At 50.4% G+C, this 26,020-nt stretch overlaps 1 protein-coding gene across 1 annotated transcript in view; it reads right to left on the bottom strand.

Moving 5' to 3' along the window:
• Capn2 (calpain 2) overlaps nucleotides 1-26,020 on the bottom strand; it is a 55,164-nt gene that overhangs the window by 11,293 nt on the left and 17,851 nt on the right. The window contains exons 3-13 of the mRNA XM_036202157.1: nucleotides 14,318-14,436; nucleotides 13,639-13,772; nucleotides 12,388-12,556; nucleotides 11,503-11,586; nucleotides 10,323-10,408; nucleotides 8,910-8,984; nucleotides 7,736-7,896; nucleotides 5,383-5,552; nucleotides 3,762-3,773; nucleotides 2,640-2,851; nucleotides 919-955 (exon numbers count right to left, since the gene is read on the bottom strand). Of these exons, the coding sequence (XP_036058050.1) occupies nucleotides 919-955; nucleotides 2,640-2,851; nucleotides 3,762-3,773; nucleotides 5,383-5,552; nucleotides 7,736-7,896; nucleotides 8,910-8,984; nucleotides 10,323-10,408; nucleotides 11,503-11,586; nucleotides 12,388-12,556; nucleotides 13,639-13,772; nucleotides 14,318-14,436 (1,259 nt within the window). The remainder of the gene's footprint in view (nucleotides 1-918; nucleotides 956-2,639; nucleotides 2,852-3,761; nucleotides 3,774-5,382; nucleotides 5,553-7,735; nucleotides 7,897-8,909; nucleotides 8,985-10,322; nucleotides 10,409-11,502; nucleotides 11,587-12,387; nucleotides 12,557-13,638; nucleotides 13,773-14,317; nucleotides 14,437-26,020) is intronic.

Genomic DNA, 26,020 nt, shown 5'->3' with positions numbered 1-26,020 from the left:
GGGATGACAGGTACGTGTTACCACACTTGTCTTTTAAGAATTTTTTTCCTTCTCGAGACAGGGTCTCATGTAGTCCAGGGTGGCCTTGAACTCACGACATAGCCAAGGATTCTTTGAACTCCTTATCCCCTGGCTTTTACCTCTTCAGGGCCGAGATTACAGATGTGCACCACCATGCCCAGCTAAAGTTTTGTTTTTTGGCTAAAGCCCATGAGAGGGAATGAAAACCACATGGCAGAGGAGGTTATGCTTTAACTTCCTGTAATTCCAAGTATCTTTAAAGTTTAACTAAAATGACCTTGTACGGTCTACTCCAATAGTAGTAGGTCAATGACAAACCGTTTGGTGTCCCATGGGTACATATGACAAGCACCAGGCTTCAGCAACTATGATCCAATGAAAGAATCATTCTTAGAACTCTCAGAAGCTTGGGAAAGCTTGTTATCTTCTGAGTCTATTTTTTTTTTTTTTAAGATTTGTTTATTTATTATGTATACAATGTTCTGCCTGCAAGTGTGCCTGCAGGCCAGAAGAGGGCACCAGATCTCATTACAGATGGTTGTGAGCCACTATGTGGTTGCTGGGAATTGAACTCAGAACCTTTGGAAGAACAGTCTGTGCTCTTAACCTCTGAGCCACCTCTCCAGCCCCCTGAGAGGATCAAAGTGAGGTTGAGCAAGACGAGTCACCAGAACCCAGTATGCTCAATGCAGCACTGGTGTTCTGTCCTTTTCCACCACCCTCATGCCTGCTGCACGGGGATAAACTGGGCTTTAATGAACAAGAGACTATCTGTAGCCTCGCTTTCAAACCCTGCTCCCACAGTCCAAGGGGTGCCCAGGCCCCCGCCATGTTTTTGCTCTCCTGCATTCTGTGTCCATCAGAATGGCTAGAACTAGAGAGATAAGGAAGAAATACCTCTTCAATGTTGGCCTCTATTTCATCATCCACAGCTCTGCAAACAGAAGGAAATTTTGTTATTAGAAAGCTGGGGAGGGCGAACAAGAAATACTGCAGAAGTCACCCTATAAACTAGAACATCAGTGTTTAAACCCAGCATGCTGTAGAAGAGAGGATCTCTGCACCTTGAGTTTCTGTGATAGCACAGCCCCTTGGCAGTAGAAGCTGAGACAGAGATACTCTGTTGGTTTGGGGGTCTTTATCGAACAGCACAGTCTTCCTATGTGGCGAGCAAGGGCTCTGTGGGCTCACTTCCAGCTGGACTTTGTTTTGTTCAAGCGCCCTGCCACTGAGCTACATCCCCAGTCTCAGAGGACAACATCGAAGTTCCATCTAAAACACTCTTTGCCAAGGGAGGACGTTCATGGTGTGACTTGTCCACATGAACCTCTAACTCTTTGTCCCCTGTCGGGTTGGAGCAAACCATAGAGAATCTGCTGGCAAAGTTAGCTTGCTCTCACACAGTCCTTACATAAACCAGTCCCTCAGTGAGGGTACTTATGCCTAGGAGGGGCTTCATGGGGTGCCTGAAATCTTAAACTAGGTTTCAGCTTCATAAGAGGGTAAAGGGACTTCTAAGTGTTGCTCACTGGTATAGAAGGTTGGCTATTCTGGGTCAGGGCGACAGCTTTGAAGGGCAGACAGCTCACTTTGAGGGGAGCAGAGGGTGCTGACACTTCCCTTGGACAGGCTTGTGGTTAGCAGGGTAGGATAGAGTTTGACCATCACAATGATATTCGGGCTTGTCCCCATCTCATCAGTGGTGACTAAGTTGGACACACTGACTCCCTCCCCCCAACACCGCCGCCGTGAGATGACCCAGTGGGCCCCTTCCCTGCAGCAAGCTTCGACAAACAAGAGAGCCTGTCATGGCAGGGAGCCACAGTCACACTCCAGTGACATTTATAAGTTCACAGCTATTGGGCATTGAAACTCTTTCTCTGGCATGTATTGTTTGAAGCAAGGGTTTCCTGGTCTCTCCCACAACCTCTTTCCTGTCACAGGGGGTAATGACTGGGGACTGGCCTATGTCTACTCCATAGTCCTTATCTATGGGGTTTTGGGGTCTTCAGCACAGGTTATCCCAACCATGGCCCTCCAGAACACCCTGGTTCCTGTCCTTCCCATCTTGTCCCTATCCCCGCCCGCCATCAGTGCTGGGGTCCTCACAGCCTTTCAGCTTACACTGTCCAGGGTTGGTTCTGTCAGCTGGTGAAATGACTGACCCAGTGACAGATGTGTCAGAAGCTCCTGTGAGTCGAGGCCACAGGGATATTGGCAGGAACTTGTAATATCTGCCTACAAACTTCCGCCAGAGACTTCCTGACTAACACAGAAAGTCCTGGATGCACGGACTATCAACACTGTCAGTTACACCCAGCCTGGGAAAGCAGGGGTTAAGCAGAGTACAGGCTCGTAGAGGGGTGCACACAGGTCATTAGAATGATATTAACTATGGGTAATTCGGAGATGAACTGTGAAACTGGGCTTCAAGCTACACAATTCCCCAGCTACCCTGTTCCAACTGAACACATCCTGCATGGTTTTTCGCCTTTGCTTCCTCGAGTAGATCCCTTAGAGTGCTCCAGCTCACCTATCCTTACACTGGCCTGTCAAGCAGGAAAAGAGAAGAGAAGGGCAGGCCAGGGCCGAGAACAGGGAGAGGTGGCGGAACCTACTGGTAGTCAGCCTTCTTCTCCGAGAAGACCCGGATGCAGAAATCGCCGTCCTTGTGGGGCTCGAAGGTGGAGGGAACCACGACATACTCCCCTGGGGGCAGCTTGAAGCGGTTGAGTACCTCCCGGAGGTTGATGAAGGTGTCTGACCGCTCCCGGGCTCTGGTTGTGAGGAAGAAGTTCTTGCCGAGGTGGATGTTCGTCTGCCCTGTGAGCTGATGCGTCAATAAAGAAACCAGATGAAGGGATGATGGGGACAGTGCCTGGTTCGTTTTAGATGAGGAGCAAAATCTGCACCCCAAACAACACATGACGGGTAAGGAGCTCAGGTGTGACCAGGCAGGACGGGAGCGCCCCTCTCCCATCCACCTTGCTTTAGCTGACTCTCGGGATGCTGGAGGCCCCTCCCTCACAAAGGACCCAGGTCACTTCTGGGTTGTATTTCACACACATAAAAGGAAAGACGCGGTTGGGGAAGGAGAAAGGGGCCCAGCTGAAACTCAAGGCTGGGCCCACAACTCCTAAGGTGATATTCAGTAAAACTCAACTGTCCATCGGTAGAAGCAGGATGCCCACGGGGGAGTCAGGTGTGGCCATTTAACACCTGGCTTTTTGAGTCACCCAGCTGTGAACGCATCTTATTACTGTTAACTGTGCCCTTCTATAACTCAGCTCATGCCTACAGTGCCCAGGGAGGTGATGGCTCACCATTTATACTGGAAAAGAAACGAAATCTCAGAGAGAATATTGCCATGTGTACAGGGTCACCTGGCCTGGGAGTTGGGTCCAGGACAGTGTAGTGTTCATGTTCATCCTCCCCTGCCCCTCCCTCCTGCTTGTTCTCCAGTCACACAGGGCTGCCGCCACAGCCAAACTCTACGCAGCTTCTCTAGGTCCACGGGGAAGCAGAAGGCACGATGAACTCTCTAGATAGATGTCCTGAGCTTAGTCCAGTGGGATCCAGGACTGGAGCCACTTCCACAGGGCTCAGAGGGGACAAGGGCTCACCCCTCGGCCACCAGCTTCTCCTAAGCCCCCATTACTCCCTGAGTTCAGACAGGCTAAGCTTCAATCGTGTTGGCAGCTGGAGCCCTGGGGTTGGGGGCTGACATGTGCTGGACGTACCTCCTCTGGAACCTGAAAAATAAAGGAGACCTGATTCAGATTTGGGGGGTATGAAGACACCAGCATGGTGACTGACCCTGCTGTGCGCTTTCCTCTGCAGCCCCAGTGTGATGAACTAGGTCAACGCGGAAATTATTTTTCAAGCAACTTTAAGTACTTTGGCCACATTGGAAGAAAAAAAAAATCTTCTTAGGACTCGGTGATGTGGTGGGTGGGCCTGGAGACATGTAGTGACTTGTTTTAGGTCACCAGGTAGCTGTGTTCAAGTCCACACCCACCTCTCATTCAGGGAAAGTAGGCTGGGTGCAGCTGGAGGAATCAACAGAGCAGGCCAGCCACATCCAGAATGTATGTATTTCCTCCACTAAGCCACATTCCCTCACTGACCTCAGTTTTCTCACATTTCAAATGGGACTGACCCTGCCCAACTCTGAAAGCCCATGACTGGACTCCCAAGTGCTTGTTGAGCAGGCACAATTCACTTTTCCTTTCTGAATGATTCAGCCCAGATCTGAAGTCCTCAGCTCCATTTCAGAGACTGAGAGTCCAGGGACTATGGATACTGCACAGCTGATGGGTTTCATCCCACTCCGTTTCTCAGGCTGGTGGATGGGGCTCAGACAAGTAGCCAATCAGAAGCAGCCACATTGCCGGTGATGAGCACAGCAGTTGAGTCTTCTCCCTGACACCTAGTCTGGGTTCACAGTGTGCTAGGAGTGTGCTTGGAGTTGGTGGGCAGAAGTCCAGCTTGGCAAATGTTTGTCATTTCCCAAAGCCATGTTCAGGCTACCCAGATGACCTTGCTAAACACGGGACTGAGGGAATGATGGGGCGGCTTGCAGAACCAGGAAGAGTCCAGCAGATTGCCAGATTGCACTCACTAAACAAAAAGGCACCTATGCAGCTACGCTGAGGTCTTCCACGCTGCACTCATCTCCTGCCACCCAAGGCCATGTTCTGTGCAGCAGAGCCCCAACATGGAATCTGGTCTCCTGGCCCTAGCCCTCAGCTTGAAGAAGAGAGACAGCCGTGGCAAGGCTGCCCTCTGGCACAGCTGAGCAGGGGTGGCTTTCCTTTGGCTTGGAATGAGAGAAGGCCCTGTGGACAGCGAGGGATTTGTGAGAGCGTGGCTGCAGCCAGCAGACCCCAGGGGAACATAATGACTCTTCTTTAGCTTGTCCTGGGCTCTCTCCCATTCAGGCCAAAGACTTGGCTGGGCTTTGACCATGAGGGCCTGTTGGCCCAACCCAGCCCTCACAATGCTTCTGGTGTGCTCTAGAATATTCTGTTCTAGCTTAAGTCTTTTCTGTTCTTTGGAGTTTGCTGGGCTAACCAGAATTCCAGGACTAAGGGATGTGAAAAGGGACACAGCGGTCTTTTCCAAGCACAGAACTCCTAGGAGGGTAGCTATGGGGCCCAGGGAAGGGCCAGGAGGTCCTTGGAGACACAACAGCTCTGTAAACCTTGTGTCAGCTGAGTCTGGCCCTGCTGGCATCTTTACTTTGGCCTGGCTACCTTGTCTGTCCTCTGCCTTATTTCAAGTCCTGCCCCTGGGGTCTGTGTGGTTGAGACAGGGAGAAAGGAAGGGAAGGTAGCCTGCCGCCCCATCCTCTGCCTGTACCTCATAGATGCCGAAGCCAATGGTGTGCATGTCCTCGCCCATCTTCCTCTGCCGCCGCCGGTGCTTCTGGATGAGGCCCACCAGGAAGGTACAGCCTCTCTCCCCATCCTCATCATCTTCATCTTCTTCCTCCAGCTTGATTAGGTACTGAGGGTTCATCCAGAAGGTATCTGTGGAACAGGGACAGGGAGGCCCAGCCCTAAAGAAATGCCCAGAAGCTGGGAACTGGGGTGGGCCCTGGCCTTAGGGCTAAGGTGTTGGGTGGGACAAGGATGAGAAAAGTGGAGATGGGAAGTGGAGTAGAGGCCAGCTGAAGCCCCTGGCCGGTGAGTGGCTACTGAGAGAGGCGTGCTATGGTGGGCAGATCTGCACCTTTCATGAGGAAATGGCTTCCTCTGGTTCTCTCCTTCTGGAACAAGGGTTCATATAGCTCAACTTGCTATGTCTCTGAGAATGACCTGGAACTTCTGATCCTCCTGACTCCACTTCCTCAGTGCAGGGATTGCTAGTACTAGAGACTGAACCCAGGGCTCCGTGCATGCTGGGTAATGACTCCAGCATCTGAGTTATATCCTTACCCCAACTGTGGAGTCTTCTCAAAGGCTTATCCCCTGCTAGTCAGAGAAATGGAAGGCTGCTGGGCTCCTGACACACTCTGAATCTCAGACGGACCGGAATCAGGAATTTCCCCCCAAAAGTTCTATTTTGCCCTTCCGTTGGCTTGTCTTGGTGCTCCCTAAGGACACCCACACTGTGCCTGTCCTTCGCCCCCACCCCGTGGTGAATGCAGAGGCCATGGATAGCCTGTGCACTAATTCAGCATCTCTGTGTCTTGCTCACTCTCCTGGCGCCTCTAACACCCCCACTTCCAAGACCCATCTCAGGAAGGCACTGAGTCACTCCTGTTTGAGGTAATTACGCCAAGTGCCTCCTGTCCCTCATGCCATCAGAAGCGTGGTCTTGCAGAGCTGACAGCCATGGTGTCACTGATTCTGTAAATCCAGTTGTGTCCACCCACACACTCATTTATGTATGAAGCTTCTAGGCTGCCTCAGTGGCACTGAATAAGTACTGTGGAGGGAGAGCGTCCCACAAGGCCAAGAGCCTTCACTCGAAGGTCCTTGAGAGAGTGTCTCCTGACCCCCTCATCTCATAAGTACAGGCTGTTTCGGGTGGCAGAGGGGCTTCCCAGTGGTGTCTTCCAGAACTGCCACTTGGTAATGGCATGCTGGGACTGGAGGGACGGGACAGCTAGTCACAGTCTATTTGCTCAGTGAGTAGAGCCTCAGTTTCCCCATCTGTAACACAGTATGACCACGGCCTGCTACCAGACTAAGAGTGACTCCATAACCATACTGCCTGGGTTCAGGTCCCAGAAAGCTCCATGGCCTTGGGCCAGCCACTTGTCCTTTGTTTTGGCCCCACCATCTTCCAGATGGGAATAAGTTTATCTAGAAGATCAATACACAGAGCTCCCGGGACCCCATGTATGCCCCACCCTATGACTGGAGATGTCATCCAAACCAGGCAGTTCCCATGGGAAGAAGAGAGCAAGCCTGAGCCATGGAGACAACGGAACCAAGGGGGTCAACACAGTGGGGCAGAGGAGAGAGTCTCTCTCCATGTGAGCTGGGCTCAGGTGACATCCCTTCCTCCCTCCTTCCTTCCCTCCCTCCCTCCCTTCCTCCTCCTTTCTTTCCTTCCTTCCTTCTTTCCTTCCTTCCTTCCTTCCTTCTTTCCTTCCTTCCTTCCTGTTTGCATTTTTGAGACAGAATTCCTCTGTGTAGCCCTGGCTGTCCTGAACTCCCTCTGTAGACCAGGCTGGCCTCGAACTCAGAGATGTGCCTGCTTCTGCCTCCTGAGAGCTGGGATTCCTGGCCGAGCATTTATAAGTAATATGAAGCCTCCGAATCAATTATTTGGGAAGTGGCTGCTGGGTATTTGGGAGTTGCTGGAAGGAGAGAAACTTCTGCTTCCACGGACCACCGCCTCCTGGCTGTCCACCTTTTCTAAATGAACTTGACACACAAGAGGGTGGAAGACTGCCATGAGGAGCTGGTGTGCCCCATGGATGCAGTCTGCGAGGGCCTAGGGTAGCTAGCCATGAGCTGGGACTTAGCCCCCATAAGCCGGACGAAGACCCTAGGCACCCGAGGATCGAGAGCCGGAAGAGTTTATCACAGCAAATGAATGCGGGATAGTATGGTTGAGAAAACAGAAAAGATGAGAGGCCAAGGCTGGTGCTGAGGAAAGAGCGTGAAGGCCTGCGTGAGCGGCAGCCAGCTCCCCTGACGTGGCCCATCTGTCGGGGTGGGGTGCGGTGGCTGCAGCCTCACATGGCCACGACCCTTACTTGGGTAGTTCCTGCAGCCCCCTGCCGTGGAGCCTCGCCTCCAGTTCCCGTCCATCTTGGTGAGTTTCCACTTCTTGTAGGAGTCACAGGTGAGGGTGTCAGGGGTCAGGTTGCAGATCTCCAGGCGAGAATAGTGCCTCAGGAAGTCACTGAAGGACATCCTGGCAAAGCAGAGACGGTGTGTCCCGAGTTACAGAAGACGCGGAGCCAGCCTTGGCCCTCTACCTGCTCAGACTGGGTGCCGTGTGAGTCCCGGTGGTGGGCACTAGAGCCACAGACTCAGAAGGCCCCAAATCTAGTCCTGGAACTGTCACTTTGTAAGCAGGTGACTCTGAGCAAATAGATGAGCTCTCTTTGCATCCCAGAGCTCTCAGGTGTGAAATGAAAGCCATTGATAAATACCAACTGAGACAACATATGTGCGCGTGCTCAGGGTACACAGAAACCACTGTGAGGTGTTCTGTGGGGCGATGCACACAAGGGTCCTTCTCTGTTTTACTAAGGAACCGGTTTCTCCCTTTTAAAGACGTCTTTTATTTATAGTATGTGTGTATGCTTGCATGAGTTTATGTGTACCACATACATGCAGGAGCCTGAGGAAGCCAGATCCCCTGAAACTAGAGTTACAGGCAGCCGTGAGCTACCACGTGGGGCTGGGAACTGAGCTCAGGTCTGCGTGAGCAGAGAGTGCTCCTAACCACCGAGCATCCCTCCACCTGGAGTCGGTTTCTTGATGAACCGGGATATCTCTTTAGACTCCTGGGAAGAAAGGTCTCATTGTTTTCTCTTGGGGTCTGAACATTACGGAAGGAATCCCTCTCAACCCTTGTGACGTTGCTCAGAGTGTCAACCCCACTGCCGAGACGGACAAATTGAAGAGATTTAAACGTTGTTCGGGATGGCACGGAGGATTTTTTTTCTTTCTGTTTTTGGAAACAAGTCCTTCTAGGTAGCCTAGGCTAAGCAGCTTGGCCTCCACTTTGAGAGCCCCCTGCCTCAGTTTCTAGATCACAGAAGTACAACACCCTGCTGGGCACCTAGGAATGGCAAAGCCACGGCGCCATGCCACATGCCTTCAGCACGCTGAACGCATTTCTGGTGGATGCCCTGGCTGGCAATGTTGCTAGGGAAGTGTGCTGGAATGGGGCTCTCCCCTGGGGCCCCACTATCTTACCAGAATTCTCCATCTTCCTGCCGCTCCGTTAGCCTTGCCCTCACATCTGGGTCAACCGTGTTCCAGCTGGGGCAGCTGGAAAGCAAAGCAATAGGAGAGGCCTTAGGAATGGGTGTGTGACGATGGCCGTTTCTCTCCACAGTCCCCAAATGCTGAGGAGCAGAGCACACCCCCTCTCCCTACTGAGGGCCGAGGCCTCAGGAAGGAGGGGCTCATCCCACCTGGACCAGACCCCACTGAGAAACACCAGGCACAGAGCCCTGTACGGGGAGCAAGGGGAGAGGTCATGCTCTCCTGGAAGATGGTGGACAGAGGACTAGAAAATCAGTAAGACCCACCATCCAGGGACGAAGGAACATCGCCTGCTCCAGGCGAGATGCTCCTGGCAGCTCTTTTAGGGGCAACTGGAAATCCACCAAGGACCCCCCAGAGCCAGCCTGAAGGAAGCCTGCCCATAGGTGTTCCTCTGCTGCCTAGAACAAGCCAGAAAAGGGGTGGAGGTGTGCAGCTGGGAAAGGGTGTGTGTGGGACCCAGAGGAGAGGCTCAATGGAGCATTTACCCCTGAGGGTTGAAGCCTAACAGCTACCTGCAAGCTCTGGAGATCAACAGGCCCCTCTCTGCTCTTGGCACAAAGTTCATGTCCTTGAAATGGAAAGTGCTATAAGGTCAAGGGTGCCTTTCCTTAACTGGTTTTCCTGTTTTACATTTATTTATTTACTTTGTGTGTGTGAGCGTCTCTCTCTCTCTCTGTGTGTGTGTGTGTGTGTGTGTGTGTGTGCGCGCGTGTGCGCGTGCGCGCGCGCGCGCGCACGCTCACTTATGCCAGTAGGTGATGGTATACTCATGCCATGTGCTTTTTGGAGGTCAGAGGATAACTTGTGGTAACTGGTTCTCTCATTCCTCCACTTGGGTCCCTGGGAGCAAACTTATGTCATCAGGCTTGGTGCCAAGCCCATTTACCTGCTGAGCCAACCCACCAGCCTACAGGGAGCATTTCCCCCAGAGGGCACAGCAGTAGAGTGAGTTTGAGGTGGAGAAGGCCAGACGGTGCAGTAGGAAAGAAGGTGCTCCATTGGAGGCCTGAGCCTGGTCAGAGCACCCCAGAGCTGGGGGCAGTGTCCTGTTTACAAAACCCTTTAAAGGGCTACAGCCCTGGGACCCACTTGGTGTGACTAGCGAGTGACCTTGGAACCTCACTTCTTGGTACTGCACACAGAGCCTCCTCACTGGGTTTCAACAGGTCCTAGTAAAATGCACACAATCTGGCCCACCCGGTGCCCCAGCCCACCCTGCACCCTGGCCCACCCCACCCCGCACCCCGGCCCACCCCGCGCCCCGGCCCACCCTGTACCCCAGCCCACCCCTGCACCCCAGCCCACCCTGCACCCCGGCCCAGCCCACGTCTTTCTCACTTGTCATTCCACTTCCCGGTCCACTCCACTTGTCCCCAGGGATTCCGGATTCGGATCAATTTCTGCAGGCTTCCTGAGCTTTCAACCTGCAGGATCCAAGGAGGGGCAGGCTGAGGGCCATGCAGGCTTGGAAGGTCTTGGACGCACACCCCCCTTCAGCATGAGCCGAGTAGGTGGAGGGGGACAACAGAAGCTGGACGGGGCTTGACCCCCAGACCCTCACTGCTGCTAAGGTTTGCAAAATGAGAATTAAACCCCAGGCACCCAGGAAGCCTCACCCCAAGTTCCAGGGAAGCCAGAGCTACATAGGGAGACTCTATCTCAATAAAACAAAACAAAGCAAACAAGACCACCTCTCCAAAGCAAAACTAAATGAATAAACCAAATGAAAATGAGAATTAGAGCTCCCAGGGCTGGCTTTGGAGGGCTGGACCCTTTCATCCTTGCCGCAGCATAAACAGCCTGGCCTGCCCTGGTGTCTGTTTGGGGTGATCAGGCTAAACCTCAACTAACTAACTGAAATAGGATGTAGTTTTGGGCTCCCAGAGAAGTTTTCTCACTTGCTTAAAGGTGTCGGATGAAAAGGAAAATGCACTTTGGGACTTCCTTCCTTCCTTCCTCCCTTCCTCCCTTCCTTCCTTTTTTTTTTTTTTTTTTAAAGACAAGGTAGGTTACCCAGGCTGGCCCTGAACACATGGGCTCAAGTGACTCTCCTTCTCCTCTTCTGAAGTAACTGGGACTACAGGTCCATGCCACCATACCTGTAGCTTACTTGGAAATGGCTCGGAAAAAACAGCCATGCATATATGTACGGAGACAGCATGTGTGGCAAAACTTAGCAATGTTGAAATACCCATAAAAATAAATCCCAGCACACGGGCGACAGAGGCTAGGATTACAGATATGAGGCACCACGCCCACTAACAGTATTTTGAAGAGTATGAAAGACCATACAGATGCAAAGTGCTGTGTTTGGGTTTTGTTTTAAAAGCTGATTCAGAGATTTAAGTCTGTAACTCTCTCGGAATGTAAGAACGCCTGCAGCCGCCGCTGTGGCCAGCAGGGGGCAGCGCGCGCCGGGCTGATGAGGGCCTGGAGGCTCCACCCTGGACAGTCACGTGTTGGGGGGGGGGGGGGGGGGGGGTGGGGGAAGGACTCAGTCCTCCGGGAGGGCCAGTACCTCCTCGGCTCCGGTGACGGAGTACGCATGTCCTTTCACCAACTTCTGGTACGTAACGGCCTCCGAATCCGCCGCACTGGTGATCTGCAAACACAGTCAGCAGCCGCTCCAACTCTAATACAAACCGCTCAAAGGAGTGCACGGGGGCGCAACCTAGGGAACTCTGCGTATTCACCCCGCCACCTGGAGGAGCCCTGTGCCATCTTCTGGATGGGGAGGGCGTGAAGGGACTCACCTTCGAGACAAGGGCTCGTGGGGGCCCTAATGAAGACACCCCGCGGGCATGCATTTGTGGCCAAGATGCTCTGCTCTCCCACCCCTACCCCGCCCAGCTCAGTTGCACATGATGGCAGTTTTTATCTCCAGCCTCATGTCACAATCAGCATATTGACTGATAATTCCTCAAAAGCACTTCTTTCCCACCTTTTCCCACCTTGGGAAACTCCTGGGGCCCGAACCACACCCACTTCCCATCTCCCTCTTGAGGTTTGCCTGCAAAGCTATTTGGGGGGAACAATTCCTTCTGGTACTCTCTGAAGTCTTCTCCAGGACCCACGGGCATGGGGGCAGAGTGAGAAGCTGCTGGGCTGCTCAAACAGCCCTGCAGGAGGAGGTTAGGGGACTTTCCTGGAAGCTGGGTTCCATGAGTGGGGTGATTCAGAGCAGAGTTAGAATGGAAAATGGGCTGGGTGCTGGAGGCACCCTCTCTATACCAAACGCACCTCCAGACAGCCTAGCTATTGCCTAGCAACCCCTGGCTTCAAGTGATGAGCACCACCGGGAACAAGAGATACACTAATGTTCTTAATGAGCTCCTGGGTGCTGTCAGGGCTTCCCTTGGGCTACAGCAGACTTGGGTGCTTCCAGAGGGCGGTGGGGACTTACATCGATAGAGCAGCCAAGCAGAGAGCCCTTCTCCAGAGCCTTCTGAATGATCTTGAACAAGTTGGGAGGGGGCTTCTTCAGCTCATACCACTCAGCAATGCCTCCTGTGAAGTCTTCAAAGCCCTCCGTGGTGGCGCCACCCGAGAGTGCTTCATAGCACCCATTGATCCTGAAAGAGGGGAACACGTGCTGCCATTCACTGCCCTTGATGCTGCTGACCGTGTGCCCTCATCCCAGAAAGTGCCATCCCACCCCAACCCAGGTTCCTCTTCATGGGAGCTCATGGGATCCTCTGCTTTCATTCTCCTTGTCTCTGTATCTAACTTGGGGTTCCCAGGAAGGCAAGGCGCTAGCTATCTCCCTAATTAATTTTCCTCCGTGGCTATGACATGTTTCCAAAACTGTGCAGAACCCTGGAGTTGGAAGGACTTAGTGATGCTCTGACCCAGCCTCTGGTATTGACTCTCCCACTGACACAAAGGGGAGGCTGGCTAATTGGCTGTTTTGACAGTTAAGTGCTTAACAAGACACTTCACTAACGAACCCAGCTTCCCTGAGAAGCACTCAGTGGGTTCCTGTGATCACCTCTACCGGTTTCTCTGCCGGTTCTTGAGCTCTAGGCCCCAAGTCCTCTTGGCTTAGGACATGAAGCCTCCCGACACTTTTTAGCTGAGGGCTGTCAGGATTCTAAACCCACCAGCTGTGAAAACTAGCTCATCCTAATAATGCAGGGGTCCCACTGGCACCAGCAGCCGAGGCCCCACTGCAGAGGGCTGACACCCTGGGTAGGCCCAGCATAACTGGGCAAGCTGGGTGAGACGCAGCTAGGGTTGGAACTGGGAAACCATTTCTACCTGCCAGGTGATTGGTTCTGGGTGAGTTTCCACAATGTTCCTACCTCTCTGCAATGGGTAGTTTTTGCCCATTGGCAAAGCTTTTGTTCTTTTTAGTTGATAAAATGCAGTGGGGTCCACCAAAGAAGCAGAGTTCCTTCCCTAGGCCAGAGCAGTCAGCCCCAGAATGTTCTGGGTCACGTGGTTAAAAACAGCAAAGACGGCCATTTGTCAGTAGGTCATGTGATCAGGCACCATGCCCACATTACCTCCTTGAATTAAGAGCCTGATTTGGGCGAAAGTCATCCTTTTATAGAAGAGAACTTCTACTCAAAACAGTCCCCGAATAGCTCCTGCTGTTTTGGAGTCCAGGGCAGCAGGGGCAGGGTGGGGTGTTGGGAAGGGCGCAGCTACTTACTTGGCATAGGCCTTCTCCAGCAAGGCACTCCAGAACTCGCTCCCCTCGGCTGAGTGCACAAAGAGCAGCTCCCCGTCCTTAGTGGGCAGCCTGTCGTCCACCACCACCTCCACCCATTCACCATATTGCCAGAACTGCAGGACAAGGAGGACAAGAGAGGGTGGCACTGGGACTCCAAACCTCAGCCTCATCCGACTCTTTCCAGCCCAGCCCCTTCCGCGTTCCCACAATGCTCTTCGGTCTCCGATGGTAGGCATGCTGCTCAGCAAGCAAGAGAGGACGGCTAAACTTGTCTTTTGTCTCCAAAACCACATGTTCTTCTTTTTAACATATCACTTCTCATTTGCAATCATAAAAGGGGGAAGTTTTTTTTAACCTTTATCTTAAACCTCAAATAATAAACTTAAAAAAAAACAACAACTTGTGGATTACTTCCTGAACATATTACTTCCTATACACCAAGATCTACCTCCCAACTCTCAGCCATTCTGATGGGATCCCACATCATGGGCACGTTGGGAAAGTCTTGTCTCCTTCCACAGTACCCTCTGCAGAACAACACTGATCTCAGGCGCTCACAAACCACCAGAGACTGAGCAGCTGAGGACCCAGCCACACCAGGGGACTTTTGAGACCCTGAGCCTGAGCGAGGGGGTGCTTAAGCCAGCTCTTAAGGTACCTGGAAGTGGAAGATACCAGCATAGTTTTCCTGGAAGCTCTGGTCTAGAGGTACTACCCGAGCCAGGATTTCTTCATTCAAGGTGAGGGAGGCGATGGCAGCCAGCAGCCAGCAGTCCCCTGAGAACACAAAGCCAAGAGTTCTGGTCAGAGCTTAGTTCCTGAAGGATGCTAAGTCTTGTTCCTGCAGCTGATGGTTTGAAACGCAGCACTACCCTAGAATAGATGGCGTGGTGTTTCAGACAGTCGTCATCCGAGGGATAGGTCAGCTGGCTTGGTGGGTAGTTTTAATAGCACTGCTAAGGGAGAAATGTCATGTCAGGTGGAGGGCAGGGTACAAGAAGAGAGGTTCATCCTCTGAGGAACTCAGAACTCTGAACTGTGTCCTTGGAGCCCAGCTCTGTGGCTGACACACAGGAGCTGCGACCGTCTATGGAGGAGTGAACTTGACTGGGCCACAGAGGCTTCTGTGAGAAGGTTTTCCAGGGGAGTTTGAATGAAAGGAAGAAAATGCAGCAACAGACGGGGCTGACACCGCACATCTCTTAGAAGGACTCTGAGACAGGGAAGAGATGGCGGCAGGCTGTGTGATCATGTGATCACGGGATCACGGGACTGTGCAGCTGTGCAGACGCACAGCCATGAACCGGGATGTGTGAGCTCAGACTGGCTCTGAGGGCTCCTGAGTAGGGGCAGAGTTCACTTCCGGGATGTGGACACAGAAGGGACTGGACAGGGACAGGGGCAATGAGATGAGCCTCTCTGAGCCTCAGGCCCATCCTTTGTGAAGGGCAATGAGAATTTATCAGTAACAATGTATATTTAAAGCACGCGGTCCTCACTGGTGCCCATTGCAGGAGCAAGCACGTGGCCATTCCCCAGGGTTACAAATCGCCTGGTCCAGCACCAGCACAGGACAGTCTGTGGACAGGGACACTGTTCAGCACAAAATACCAGTGAAGGGGGAACTGGGAAGAGGATGAAGATGTTTACTGAAGTCTTAAGGTAGGAACAGCTGCATAAAATTTTCCACCATAGGGAATAGCTTAGCTATTAGAAATAGTTGCAACATTTATAAAGTTCTGAATTGCGGTTGGCTATTGAACAAGTCCTGGTGGAACCTGAGCTAGATGATCCTGTTGACACAACTGCATTCAGCCCTTTGAGGCCTGGGTATGCTATGACAAACAGTGGCAGTGAGTGGTGACTGAACACACAGCCTCCCTAATTAGTCAGTATGTAATCAACAGCAATCACACTCTGTCGCTCCTGAAATAGGGTGGGAGGTGCGGTACTGCAGATATTGTAGTTTTCCACTCACAGCCATTTGCCGTCCTCCTAGTGACACCAAGACCTTCCCTGGACTCTGTCTCCAAGGTTAAGTAGCTGTGGCTGTGTCCCCAGTGCCAGAGGAGCACCGGAACAGTGCCTGACTTCAGTGGCAGGCTCAGGAACAAAGCGTGACAATTGAGCTTGGGGGAGAAGGGGCAGGTGGCCTTCTCTGCATTGTGTTTATAAAGATGTATATGGACAGACGCCATCCCACCTCCATGGAGGAGGGGCAGTCAGTCTGCCCGAAACTCTAGATGCAGGACAAGCCACGTCCCTGAATCAAGCTGTATCTAAATCAGACCTGGCTTGAAGTTTTTCAGACACATGAAATGATGATTCTCCTGTCTCCTTCCCCAGCACACCCGACGTCACGTTCCTGCTGCTTCACGTCTGGGGGAAAATGGGCAAGAATCATTACTGACTCTTGCCCACTGCTCTAAGAGATTCACATTCTTTTTGTTACCCTTCACTGCAGCTCTAGGAGAGCAGTGCAATGGCTATCTCCAAGTTAAAGCTGGGAGTAGCAAGGCTTAGAGGACTTCTGTGCCCTGTCCACAGTCAAACAGCGGCAGGCCCACGTTTTAAAGCTAGCCTTTTTATGGACTTCCAAAGGAACCCTTCGGGTCAGTGAAGCCGTTATACAGCCCAAAGTGGAGGCTCTCTGACATGCTGAGGCTAGGAGTCTCTGAGAAATTTGGTAGTGACTAATTTTAGCTCTGGCTGTTGGGTGAAGCTGAGGATTGGTAGGGATGGACATCTATCTGGGGGTGATTTTCCATGGAATTCCTGGTGGCACCTTGGATGGACCTGTGGATTCAGTGATCAAAAAGACCTTCATGTTTTCTGAGATCTGCCACTCTCCCATTCAAGCCTCTTCAGACTGTCCATACTGAAGGGCCAGTTCATCAACACCAGCTGTTCCTGGAGTGGTAGGAGCCCTCTTCCATCTCATCCCTCCTCCTTTTTAGGCCTCTTTGGGAGCCAGGCAATGCCTGTGATTCTAGCTTTCTTTGAGTTTATTGGATTTTCTGAGAATCTTGCAAGCTGCTTAGATTTGAGTGCACCCATGACACTTGAAGGAAGAAAGTGGGGGTGGGGTGTGTGTGTGAAAAAGGACCCAACTGTAAGGAGTCAGAGCTGAGCCAGCAACTCCACAGATCCTATGTAATGTCACATCAACTCCTGAGCATCTGCCCTAGGGTATTCCTGGTACTGTCTGAGCCAATCAGTAACCATCTTGATGTCCTCTTCAGATTCCCTCAGCCCCAGTAATCAATGCTCTTACATCAGCATGAGCATGGAAAGACAAGCATGTGTGCAGGGCCAGTCCATTGTTTTCATAATCTCAGAGGTCACTGCAGACCAATGTGCTGCTATTCAGGGAACAATGACTCTGACTGGATGCATGAGAGACTGGCTTTGGAAAGGGACCCTGTATTTGTTTATTTGTAGTTTGTATATTTACATCTGTGTTTGGATTAGGTTTGCACACCTATCTGACATGACTGCTAACCAGCAGTCCTGTGTGCTCTTTACACATCCTGGAAATCAGTGGTTATGCTTTATGGCTTCTCGTTTCCTTCCTTTATGTCTTAGAAACACATCTCCAGCTCAGCCAGGCGGGAATTAGCCTCTTCTTGACCTGCCTTTGGAGAGGACCGTTTACCTCATCACTTGCTCTCCAGTTTTCTCTGAAAGGGTCATGACCTAGGGGATTCCCTGGGAAATGAAACAGTGGCTCTGGACTAAGCGACCTGGTTAGCTCACATGTCCTGGAAAGGGCACAGCCCAGACACCTCCACCTCTAGTCTATGTTCTTCTCATCAGTAGGAGTTTAAAAACTAACAGGCAGTGCCAGGAGGTGGTGGTGCTCACCTTTAATCCCAGCACTTGGGGCGCAGAGGCAGGTAGATCTCTGAGAGTTCAAGGCCAGCCTGGTCTACAAAGTGAGTTCCGGGACAGCAAGACTGTTACACAGTGAAACTCTGTCTGAAAACAAACAAACAAACAAACAAAAAACAACCCCCCCAAAAAACAAACAAAAAATTAACAGGCATCTAACACTTGTGCAGTACTTTAAAGCTGTCAAAGAATATTCTAAATGTTTTAGGACCGTCTCCTAGCCCTTCTGCGATGTTTATCACAAAGGTAAGGAAGTCTACGGAGGAGCCATTTGGCAGGTCTCACATACACGCTCTCTGAGCCCAAACCCTGGCTTGTTTTTTGTTTTGTTTCCTTGAGACAAGGTCTCACTTTGGAACTCTGGCTGGTGGTAGACCAGGCTGGTCTCAAACTCCCAGATCTCTGCCTGCCTCTGCCTCTCTAGAGCTGTAATCAAAGCTATGCACTATCATGCCCAGCCACACCTTGAGTTTTGTTTCAGAATAATAGCATGGTAGTAATTTCTTTTGACTAACAGTACCTGGTTCCCACTAGGAACACTCAGCTGCAATTCAAATTCAATTTAGCGCTAAGGAAGAACACACTAACAGTGCCCTTAAGCCCTGTATTTTAATAATCTAACACATTAGGCTAGTCCTTGTTCTATTGTTGTGAAGAGACATCTTGACCAAGGTGACTCTTAGGAAAGAAAGCATTTAACTGGGCTTGTTTACAGTTTCAGAGGCTCAGTCCATCATCACCATGGCAGGGAGCATGGTGGCCTGCATGACACTGAAGCAGAGCCTGGGAGTTATGTCCTGGTCTGCAGTCAGCAAGAGAAGGAGAGAGAGAGAGAGAGAGAGAGAGAGAGAGAGAGAGAGAGAGAGAGAGAGAGAGAGAGACAGACAGACAGACTGGGCCTGGCTTGGGCTTTTGAAACCTCGAAGCCCACCCCTAGTGACACACTTCCTCCAACAAGGGCACACCTCCTAATCCTTCTAATCCTTCCAAATAGTGTCACTCACTAGTGACTATTCAAATACCTGAGTCCATGGGGTCATTATTATGCAAACCGCCACATTTACAAAATTTTGAAACCTATCTCTTCAATGCAAGGTAATTCATCAAGACCACGTGAAAGGTCATCACTACAGAGCCAAGAAAATGACGCTAGGATCACAACCGGGGCAAAAAGGAACAGACGATGTACATTTTAGGTTTGTTGGTGGTGGTGTGTTGAAACTGTGTAGCATAGGCTAGCACAGGCTAGCCAAGACCTGAAAAGTTCTCCTGCTCCAGACTCCTATGTGGCAGGATTACAGATGTGCCTCACCACACCCTGCTCAAGTCATATAAATCTTATAGTCATGCATTCAAGTTTTCAAATTCTGGAGTCCAGTGAGGGAGCTTTATAGGCCAGGAGAAGTATATGTTTGTTTTTAATACAATGGAAACACTTGAAATCCCATCTCATATCTGATTCCTTCTTTCTCCCTCATTCCCCTCAGCAGAATATTTTTAAATAAGTTGGGAAGCTCCAATACCCAATTAAAAAAATTGATTCATATAAGCTTTCTTGGCATCAATCTCTATGTGATGATTGTGTAGTTGGCATGCTCAAAGGCTTGCCAAGTGCCAGGTTTGTGTAAGTCTTTGCATATATTTTTACAGTATTATGTCCTTTCATGGTCACTGAACAGTGCAGGGTAAATATCCATATCCTGGCTCACCCACAGGTCCCAAGCCAGTGAATACCTGCCACGGTTGACTGTTCATTTAAACTCTCTTGTGCACACTGTTCATGCCCTGCTTTGCAATAGGCTGGTGCCATTTCCAGATTCACCCAATTCAAAGAGCAGTGCCCGAGGACTTTAGTCCTCAAGAGGTAACCCGAGGATGTCTCTGTAGAGTGCCCGCTCCACCAGCAAGCCGAGTAGTCATGGGAGTTTCTCCTCGGGACACCTGTCATACAACTTCGTCCATAGTGGCTCCTCCTTCAGTCCACCCGTTCTTGATTTTCCCCACCAAGGTCAGAATCCACCTTCTCTAAAACATTTTATAGAAACACTTCCCTTCTGGATAAGCCTGATGGCTTGTCTCCGGACAGGTGCCCTCATTGGAGATGTCCCTGGGGTTCCTTCTCAGCAGAACTTGCTTGGGGCAGTTACAACCTGGATGGGTAATAAGCTACCTGGCTAGTTTGGGAGGGGTCTGATAACCAGATTAACTCAAATGCTACAAAGGACATGACTAATCTGTTTTAGCTCCAGGAACACCCTAGAGGATGCCTTTAGGGACCAGGGATGGAGGTCACTGGAATGTGGCCACATGGCTGGAGCTTGAGAAAAAAAATATAGACAGGTTTTAACCCACACCTGTAAGAGACTTAAGACTTGAACACGGTGTTCCTCATGGGCATTATTTTGGCTCTTCTTTCCAGTCATACAGGAAGAAGCTGGTGGGAGGTGGGGGAGACAACCACTCAGAGCTTGGCCCACTCTTGGGGGGAAGACTGTCTCTTTGAGTTACACCTTGAAGTAGCCGAACTCCTGTCTTCCTCTCCCGGAAGTCATTGCTGTTGTTACACAGGTACAAGGCTTGTTTATGCTCATTTCCTGTAGACTATTTTTGGGTCCCCAAATTACTCTATTTATCTCAACACAGAAACACTGTCTCTGGAGCCTCAGTGCTGGACTGCGGTGGGCTGAGGTTGAGTGCCCGGTCAATACCCCCTGCTTGCCTCTGTGTTTAGTTTATACCCTTCAACCTGCTCTCTGCTTAGGAGCCCCCTCACAAGTAGACCCAGGGGCTATAGCTGCTGGTGTGGTTTAGCCAGTGGGGGACCTAGAGACCAGAGGCCAGGGCATGTTTTCCCAGGTTCCTCTGACAGCAGTTCCTTCATGGTTAAACTGTACAGGACCCTCTCTGTGTTTTAGAATTCCGGCAATGGCCCTGAACCTGCAGGTCAGGATCCAGAGAAGAGCCATGGGCAGCTGTTGATTATTACTAACAACTCTAAAGATGTACAGGAGCCTGCCTGTGGGGGTGGAGACAATCATTTTTTTTTTTAAGTAACCCATATTCTCAGTTATGAAGATTCATTATCATAAAGATGTCTTTTCCTCTTGAATTGATCTATAAACAATACGATCCCAATAAAAATAGCAAAAGAGTCTTAAAAAATTGGAACCTAGTTAACGCCTAAGTTTATAAGGAACATTAAGTGTGAGGCACAGCCAGAAAAGTGACTAAAAGACGCCTGGAGTGATGGTACTCCCTATAATTCTAGCACTTGGGAACTTAGGCAGAAAGAGCTCCCCAGGCCTTTAGGCTTGTGCCTACCACATGCTCCCTGCCATGCTGACTTTCCACCTCAAATCCCCCTAAGCAACAGAGCCAAGTGACCAAGACCATGGAGTAAAATCTCTGAATCCGTGAACCGAAGAACTGGGCTGTGAGATGGTTCTGCAGGCAAAGGCTTTTGTCGAAGACCTGGAAGTGATCCCCAGAACCCACATGACTCCTATAAGTCCTCTGACCTCCACACTCGTGGGCCCCCCTCTACACAAATAAACACTTAAAAAAAGAATAAATGACAAATGTTTTAATAGTCATATATAAACAATCATATTATGCAGGTTAAATTTATATTTATACTATTAATTTATACGTTCATAACTATGATAAACTATCCATTTATATAATTTGTTCTCTTATTTTTGTATTTATATATTTTAATGTTTATATTATGGCAATATTTAACATAGTATGTATGTGAATCCATGAATAATTCTAGAAGAGAAAGTGAGAGAATTTTATTATAATTTTAGAGAGGAGGTGAGCTATCTAATTGTAATACAGAAGCCATGAAATTTTAAAATCATTAGTTAAAAATATTTAAATCTAAAATAATAAATTTAGTTACATTAAAGGAATTACATGGTAAAAGTCACAAAAAAGTAAAATAATGAAAACATAAAAAACATGAAAAATAAATGTTATACAGACCTAGACCAAAGGTCACATTTTTTAAAAGCATTTTTTTTTTTTAAGAGCAAAAGGTCAAGCCTTCAATTCAAAATACTCTATATTCAGGGCCCTATGAGCAGCTTATTTGAAAAATGAAGATACAGTTAATGGGAAAAGGAAAAACTGGTGTGTATGCATGTGTTCAGCTGTGTGCATACATGTGAACAGGAGGCTTTGCCTGTGTGTGTGTTGTGTGCACAAGAGCAGTAGGCTGTGAATGTGTGTGTGTGTGTGTGTGTGTGTGTGTGTGTGTGTGTGTGTCCACAAAGATTCTGACTTGTAGTTTGACTCAAGGTCAGAGAGTCAAGAGTTTATGTTGCTCTCCAAGGCTGCATTATAGGGTGCAAAGACATGGTTCCCAGGTGTCTTTTACTTCAAGCCTAATCACAAGATGCTTTGCCATGGGGAATGGTTACCAGGTGTTTGGAAGGCTCTACACTTGGTTGTACAGTGTGCTTTGATCTTGAAAGGGGGAGGTCTTTTGCCTCTCGCCTTGCTGTGTATAAAAAGCCCATTAGCAATAAACTAGAGGCTGCTGGGTATTGACCCAGAGCCCCTCCGAAGCTATCCTGTGTCTCTCTGTCTTTTTTTTTTTTTTTTTCATCTGCCTCTATATTTCCTATCTAGCATTTCTCAATTCCTCACTCCCCCTTCAAGGGACCCTTTGATAGGTCAAGACTGAACCCCAACAGGGCCTCAATGTGTGTTTGTGGTGTGTGTGTGTGTGTGTGTGTGTGTGTGTGTGTGTGTGTGTGTATTATATGCACACACAAGAGCAGGAAGCTGTGCATGTGTGTGCAGTTCATCCTTAGGAGCTGTTCTAGGTCCATCCACTCTGCTTTTTGAGACAAGGTTTCTCACAGGACTGCTTAGTCTGTCTGTCTAGCCAGGGAGCCCAGAGAGCCTCAGTGCAGTCTGTCTGCTGCAGCTGAACAGCCTTTGACAAAGCCCGTGCTTTCCCTCTGGGTTGGGGCGCCATTTTCCCTCTGAGTTGGGGTGCCCTCTTCCCTTTGGGTTGGGGCTCCCTCTTCCCTCTGGATGGTTCTCTTTTTTCTATTAAGGCAGGTCTCAATTTCCAAGTCTGTAGCTCAGGCTAGCCTGGATTCACTGATAGCCCATGCTGGCCTCAAATGCACAGCAATCCTCCTGCCTCAGTCACCCAAAGTGCAGAGATTACAGGTGTCTGTAATCTGTCTGGCTCTGAACTGTATTTTTTTTTCCCAAGACATGGTTTCTCTGTGTAGCTTTGCACCTTTCCTGGATCTTGCTCTGTAGACCAGGCTGGCCTTGAACTCACAAAGATCCTCCTGCCTCTGCCTCCTGAGTGCTGGGATTAAAGGCATGCACCACTACCACCCGGCCTGTATTTTCTTTATAGTGGCTTGTTTTTCTTTAAAGTCTATCCTGTTTTATATTGTCTATATTTACACTGTTGTCTCTGCTTCCTGGGAATGAGGAGAGGCACATGTAAATAAATTCTGCCTTGGCCATTGTACAACTGTGACATACCATCTCTGGTTTGCCTGACACTGGCCTCTGTCCAGCACCCTGGACACGAGGGACAAGGGTCAGAGAGGGGTCACTGTAGCACTTATCACTCATGAGAGTCCCCAAGACTGTGCCTCCCAAGGGTGGGAGCTGGCAGCTGCTGAACATGTTGTGGTTAGCCCAGAGGTTACTGAGCTGCCTGTGACCACTGTCCACAGAATGCCAATCTGTCACTGAGGCTGCCCCACATCCATCAGTCAAGCATCATCTGGGAAGACACTAAAACTTCACAGCTGGAGCCGAACGGGCCTGCTGCACCTTCCTGCTGTGACTCTCACTGGATTTTGTTTCTGTGATAACAGATGGATCCTCTCACTCCAAATAGAAAGACCAGACTTGGGCTCCATATACTTATGCAGAAGGAAGCTTTGGATTACAAAACTCTGAGGTAAAATGGCTGAGTCTGAGGAAGAAGAGGGAGGGCAAGGTTCTGGAGTCCAGAGCCAGCATTGAAAGGAAATCGCTGGAGTCAGGGGGGTGGGTGAGGGTCTCACAGCCAGCCTGGCCTCTTTATCTTTTGCTTGGGGAGACCCTGAGAAGTACTGCCTTCCTATGCCGGCTTCCTCCAGGATTCCTGTCCAGGGTGTGTTTTGCTGCAGGCAGAGGACATGCCTTGTCCTTCAGAGACCTGGCCTACCTGGTTCTTTTTCTAGTTTTTCACTCTCTGGCATGTTCCACATACCTGTTTGTCAGCACCAGAAGGCACCATAAGCCTCAACATCACCTCTCAAGGCCCCACACTCACTTTCTCTCCCCTGAAGCTGTGGCTCACTTTGTTCCTTGGCCCAGGACTCTCCCACTTCCTGTGCATTTTCCTTCCCTGGGTGTGACCCACCCTCTGACATTGTCCTAGCAGCACTGTGTCCCACCTGCTAATAGGCAAACAAACGAGACTTGACAGTGAGCTCATGACCTGAGAGTCTTGGACAGTAATCGTAGAGAGGCGGCAGTCACTTTGAGCAGAGCTGCTGGCCCAGCCTGGATGGTGAGGAAGCTAACTAAGCAAGTGGGTTAGGGACCTCGGATGTGACCCAGGAGGCCCACCCAGAGGCAGGAAGAGATCTATAGTTGTGGCCAGAAAACTAGACCTGGGTCCTGATACTGCCACTTAATATTGGGTGAGCTTCGCTGTCGTTATTTTCCTCAGGTGCAAACCTTAGCCACATCTGCCAGTTCTGCTTCTGGAAGGTGTGAGGCTGGCAGAAGGGAGTGGGGTGGACAGGGAGGGATGTGACTGAGGTGGGAGTGAGAAGGGAGGGGACAGTGGTGTGCTGAGCTCTGTCTCATCGTTCTGGCTGAGTCTTTGGAAGTACTTCTGAAGTTTCAGAAAGTGCTGGTGTCAAAACCAAGGGAAACTATCACTGAGGTCAAGGTCAGCATGGAGGTCAAGGTCAGCACTGAGGTCAATGTCAGCACTGAGGTCAAGGACAGCACTGAGGTCAGAGCCATGGTTGCACAATTGCTTAAGAGCCAAGAGTAGCCTCTGCAGAGAAAAGCCGGCGCCCCACTCCACCAGACCAACTTTTCAGGGGAAACTGAGTTCCTCTTCACTCCTACTAGAGCTGGACTCTGGACCGGAGAATCCTGGGCCCTTTTAGGGCCCCTTCTCTGCTTGGTCCCCTGACAGAACACAAGGCTGCAAGGCTCATGGTTGTGAGATCTGTTTTCTCCCCAATGTCCTCACTGTGGGTTCCCAGAGCCTTCTGCTAGGCAGACCAGTACCCATTTCTTGATCTATCTATTCTTCAACTATCCAGTGATAGTCTCTCTAGCCTTGAGCACCTGAGAAGAGGAGACCTTGAAGTCACTTTTATACACGGGTCCTCAGGGTCTCTCCAAATTCAGACTTTCTCTATCCGTTTTAATTTGCTTGGCCAAAGCCAGTTAAAGCTGGAGTCTGGGCTTTTCCGTCCCTTGGCCTCAGCCTTGGGAACTCACTTAGTCTACCTGGATGAAAAGGCTAATTGTTTCAGTTGCTTTGGCTGCTATGAGCATCCCTAGAACCCACGGCCTTCCCTGCACACCCAAGCCTGCAGACAGGTCCCTGTTAGCACAAGCTGTGCCCAGACCCTCCCTTAGAACCGACCTTATGAATGGTCCCTTTAAGCTCCAGGGCCCTCTTCTGAAAAGATAAATTCATTCAGGGCCATGTCAGTAAATTTCCAGAGCTGTGCTCTTGGTCTCTGCACCCTGTGTGGCAGCCCGGCGTCCAGGCCAGGGTCACCTGCACCACTTTGGGGAATGCCTGTGGCCGGGTTACTCATATTTGCAGCTGCTTGTAGGAATTACCAAAGGGGAGATGAAACATTGGTTGGGTGTTTTCTCTTTCATTCCCTTCGGCCATCAACATCTTTCCTTCCCAAACAGGAAAGTGAAGCAGCTCAGGGGACCCAGGGCATGCTGGGCTCTGCACAGCTCTGCCACACCAGAGGGCAAAAGCCTGTGGATAGAGCCTAGGCCACCCACGGCTTCAGCTGAGCCCTGCCCTGGGTATGCCAGGGAAGGAGGATACCCATCGTTCATAACCTTCAAACACAGGCCAAGGTGGTGCTTAAGCTCGGGGACGGGAGACAGGACACAGCCCAGGCAGCTGCATCACTCCTGGAAGCCCTCCTGTGCCTCAGCTCCTCTCACAGGATTTTACCGAGGACCACGGGTGCATACAGCAGGTGACAAGTCGGCCCACAAGACATATAACTCCCTGATGGGGAGCCCCACCTGGCAAAGCCATGGGGTCACTGGCTGTGGAAACCAGTTGTTTTCTGTCTGTAGCTTTCTTGGGTGCCACTGTTATGCCTCCCTATAAGAACAGCTGTGGGGTGCTTTCCACGGCCCTTTGGTCCGGTGTTTTCCATCTCTGGGCACACTTTTAGTGGATGTCTGTTTAAGCTGTATAATTCTGATGAACAGAAAT

Source organism: Onychomys torridus, chromosome 11, assembly GCF_903995425.1.
Source record: "Onychomys torridus chromosome 11, mOncTor1.1, whole genome shotgun sequence".
NCBI lineage: Eukaryota > Metazoa > Chordata > Mammalia > Rodentia > Cricetidae > Onychomys > Onychomys torridus.
This window is presented reverse-complemented; position numbering and strand designations above follow the sequence as displayed.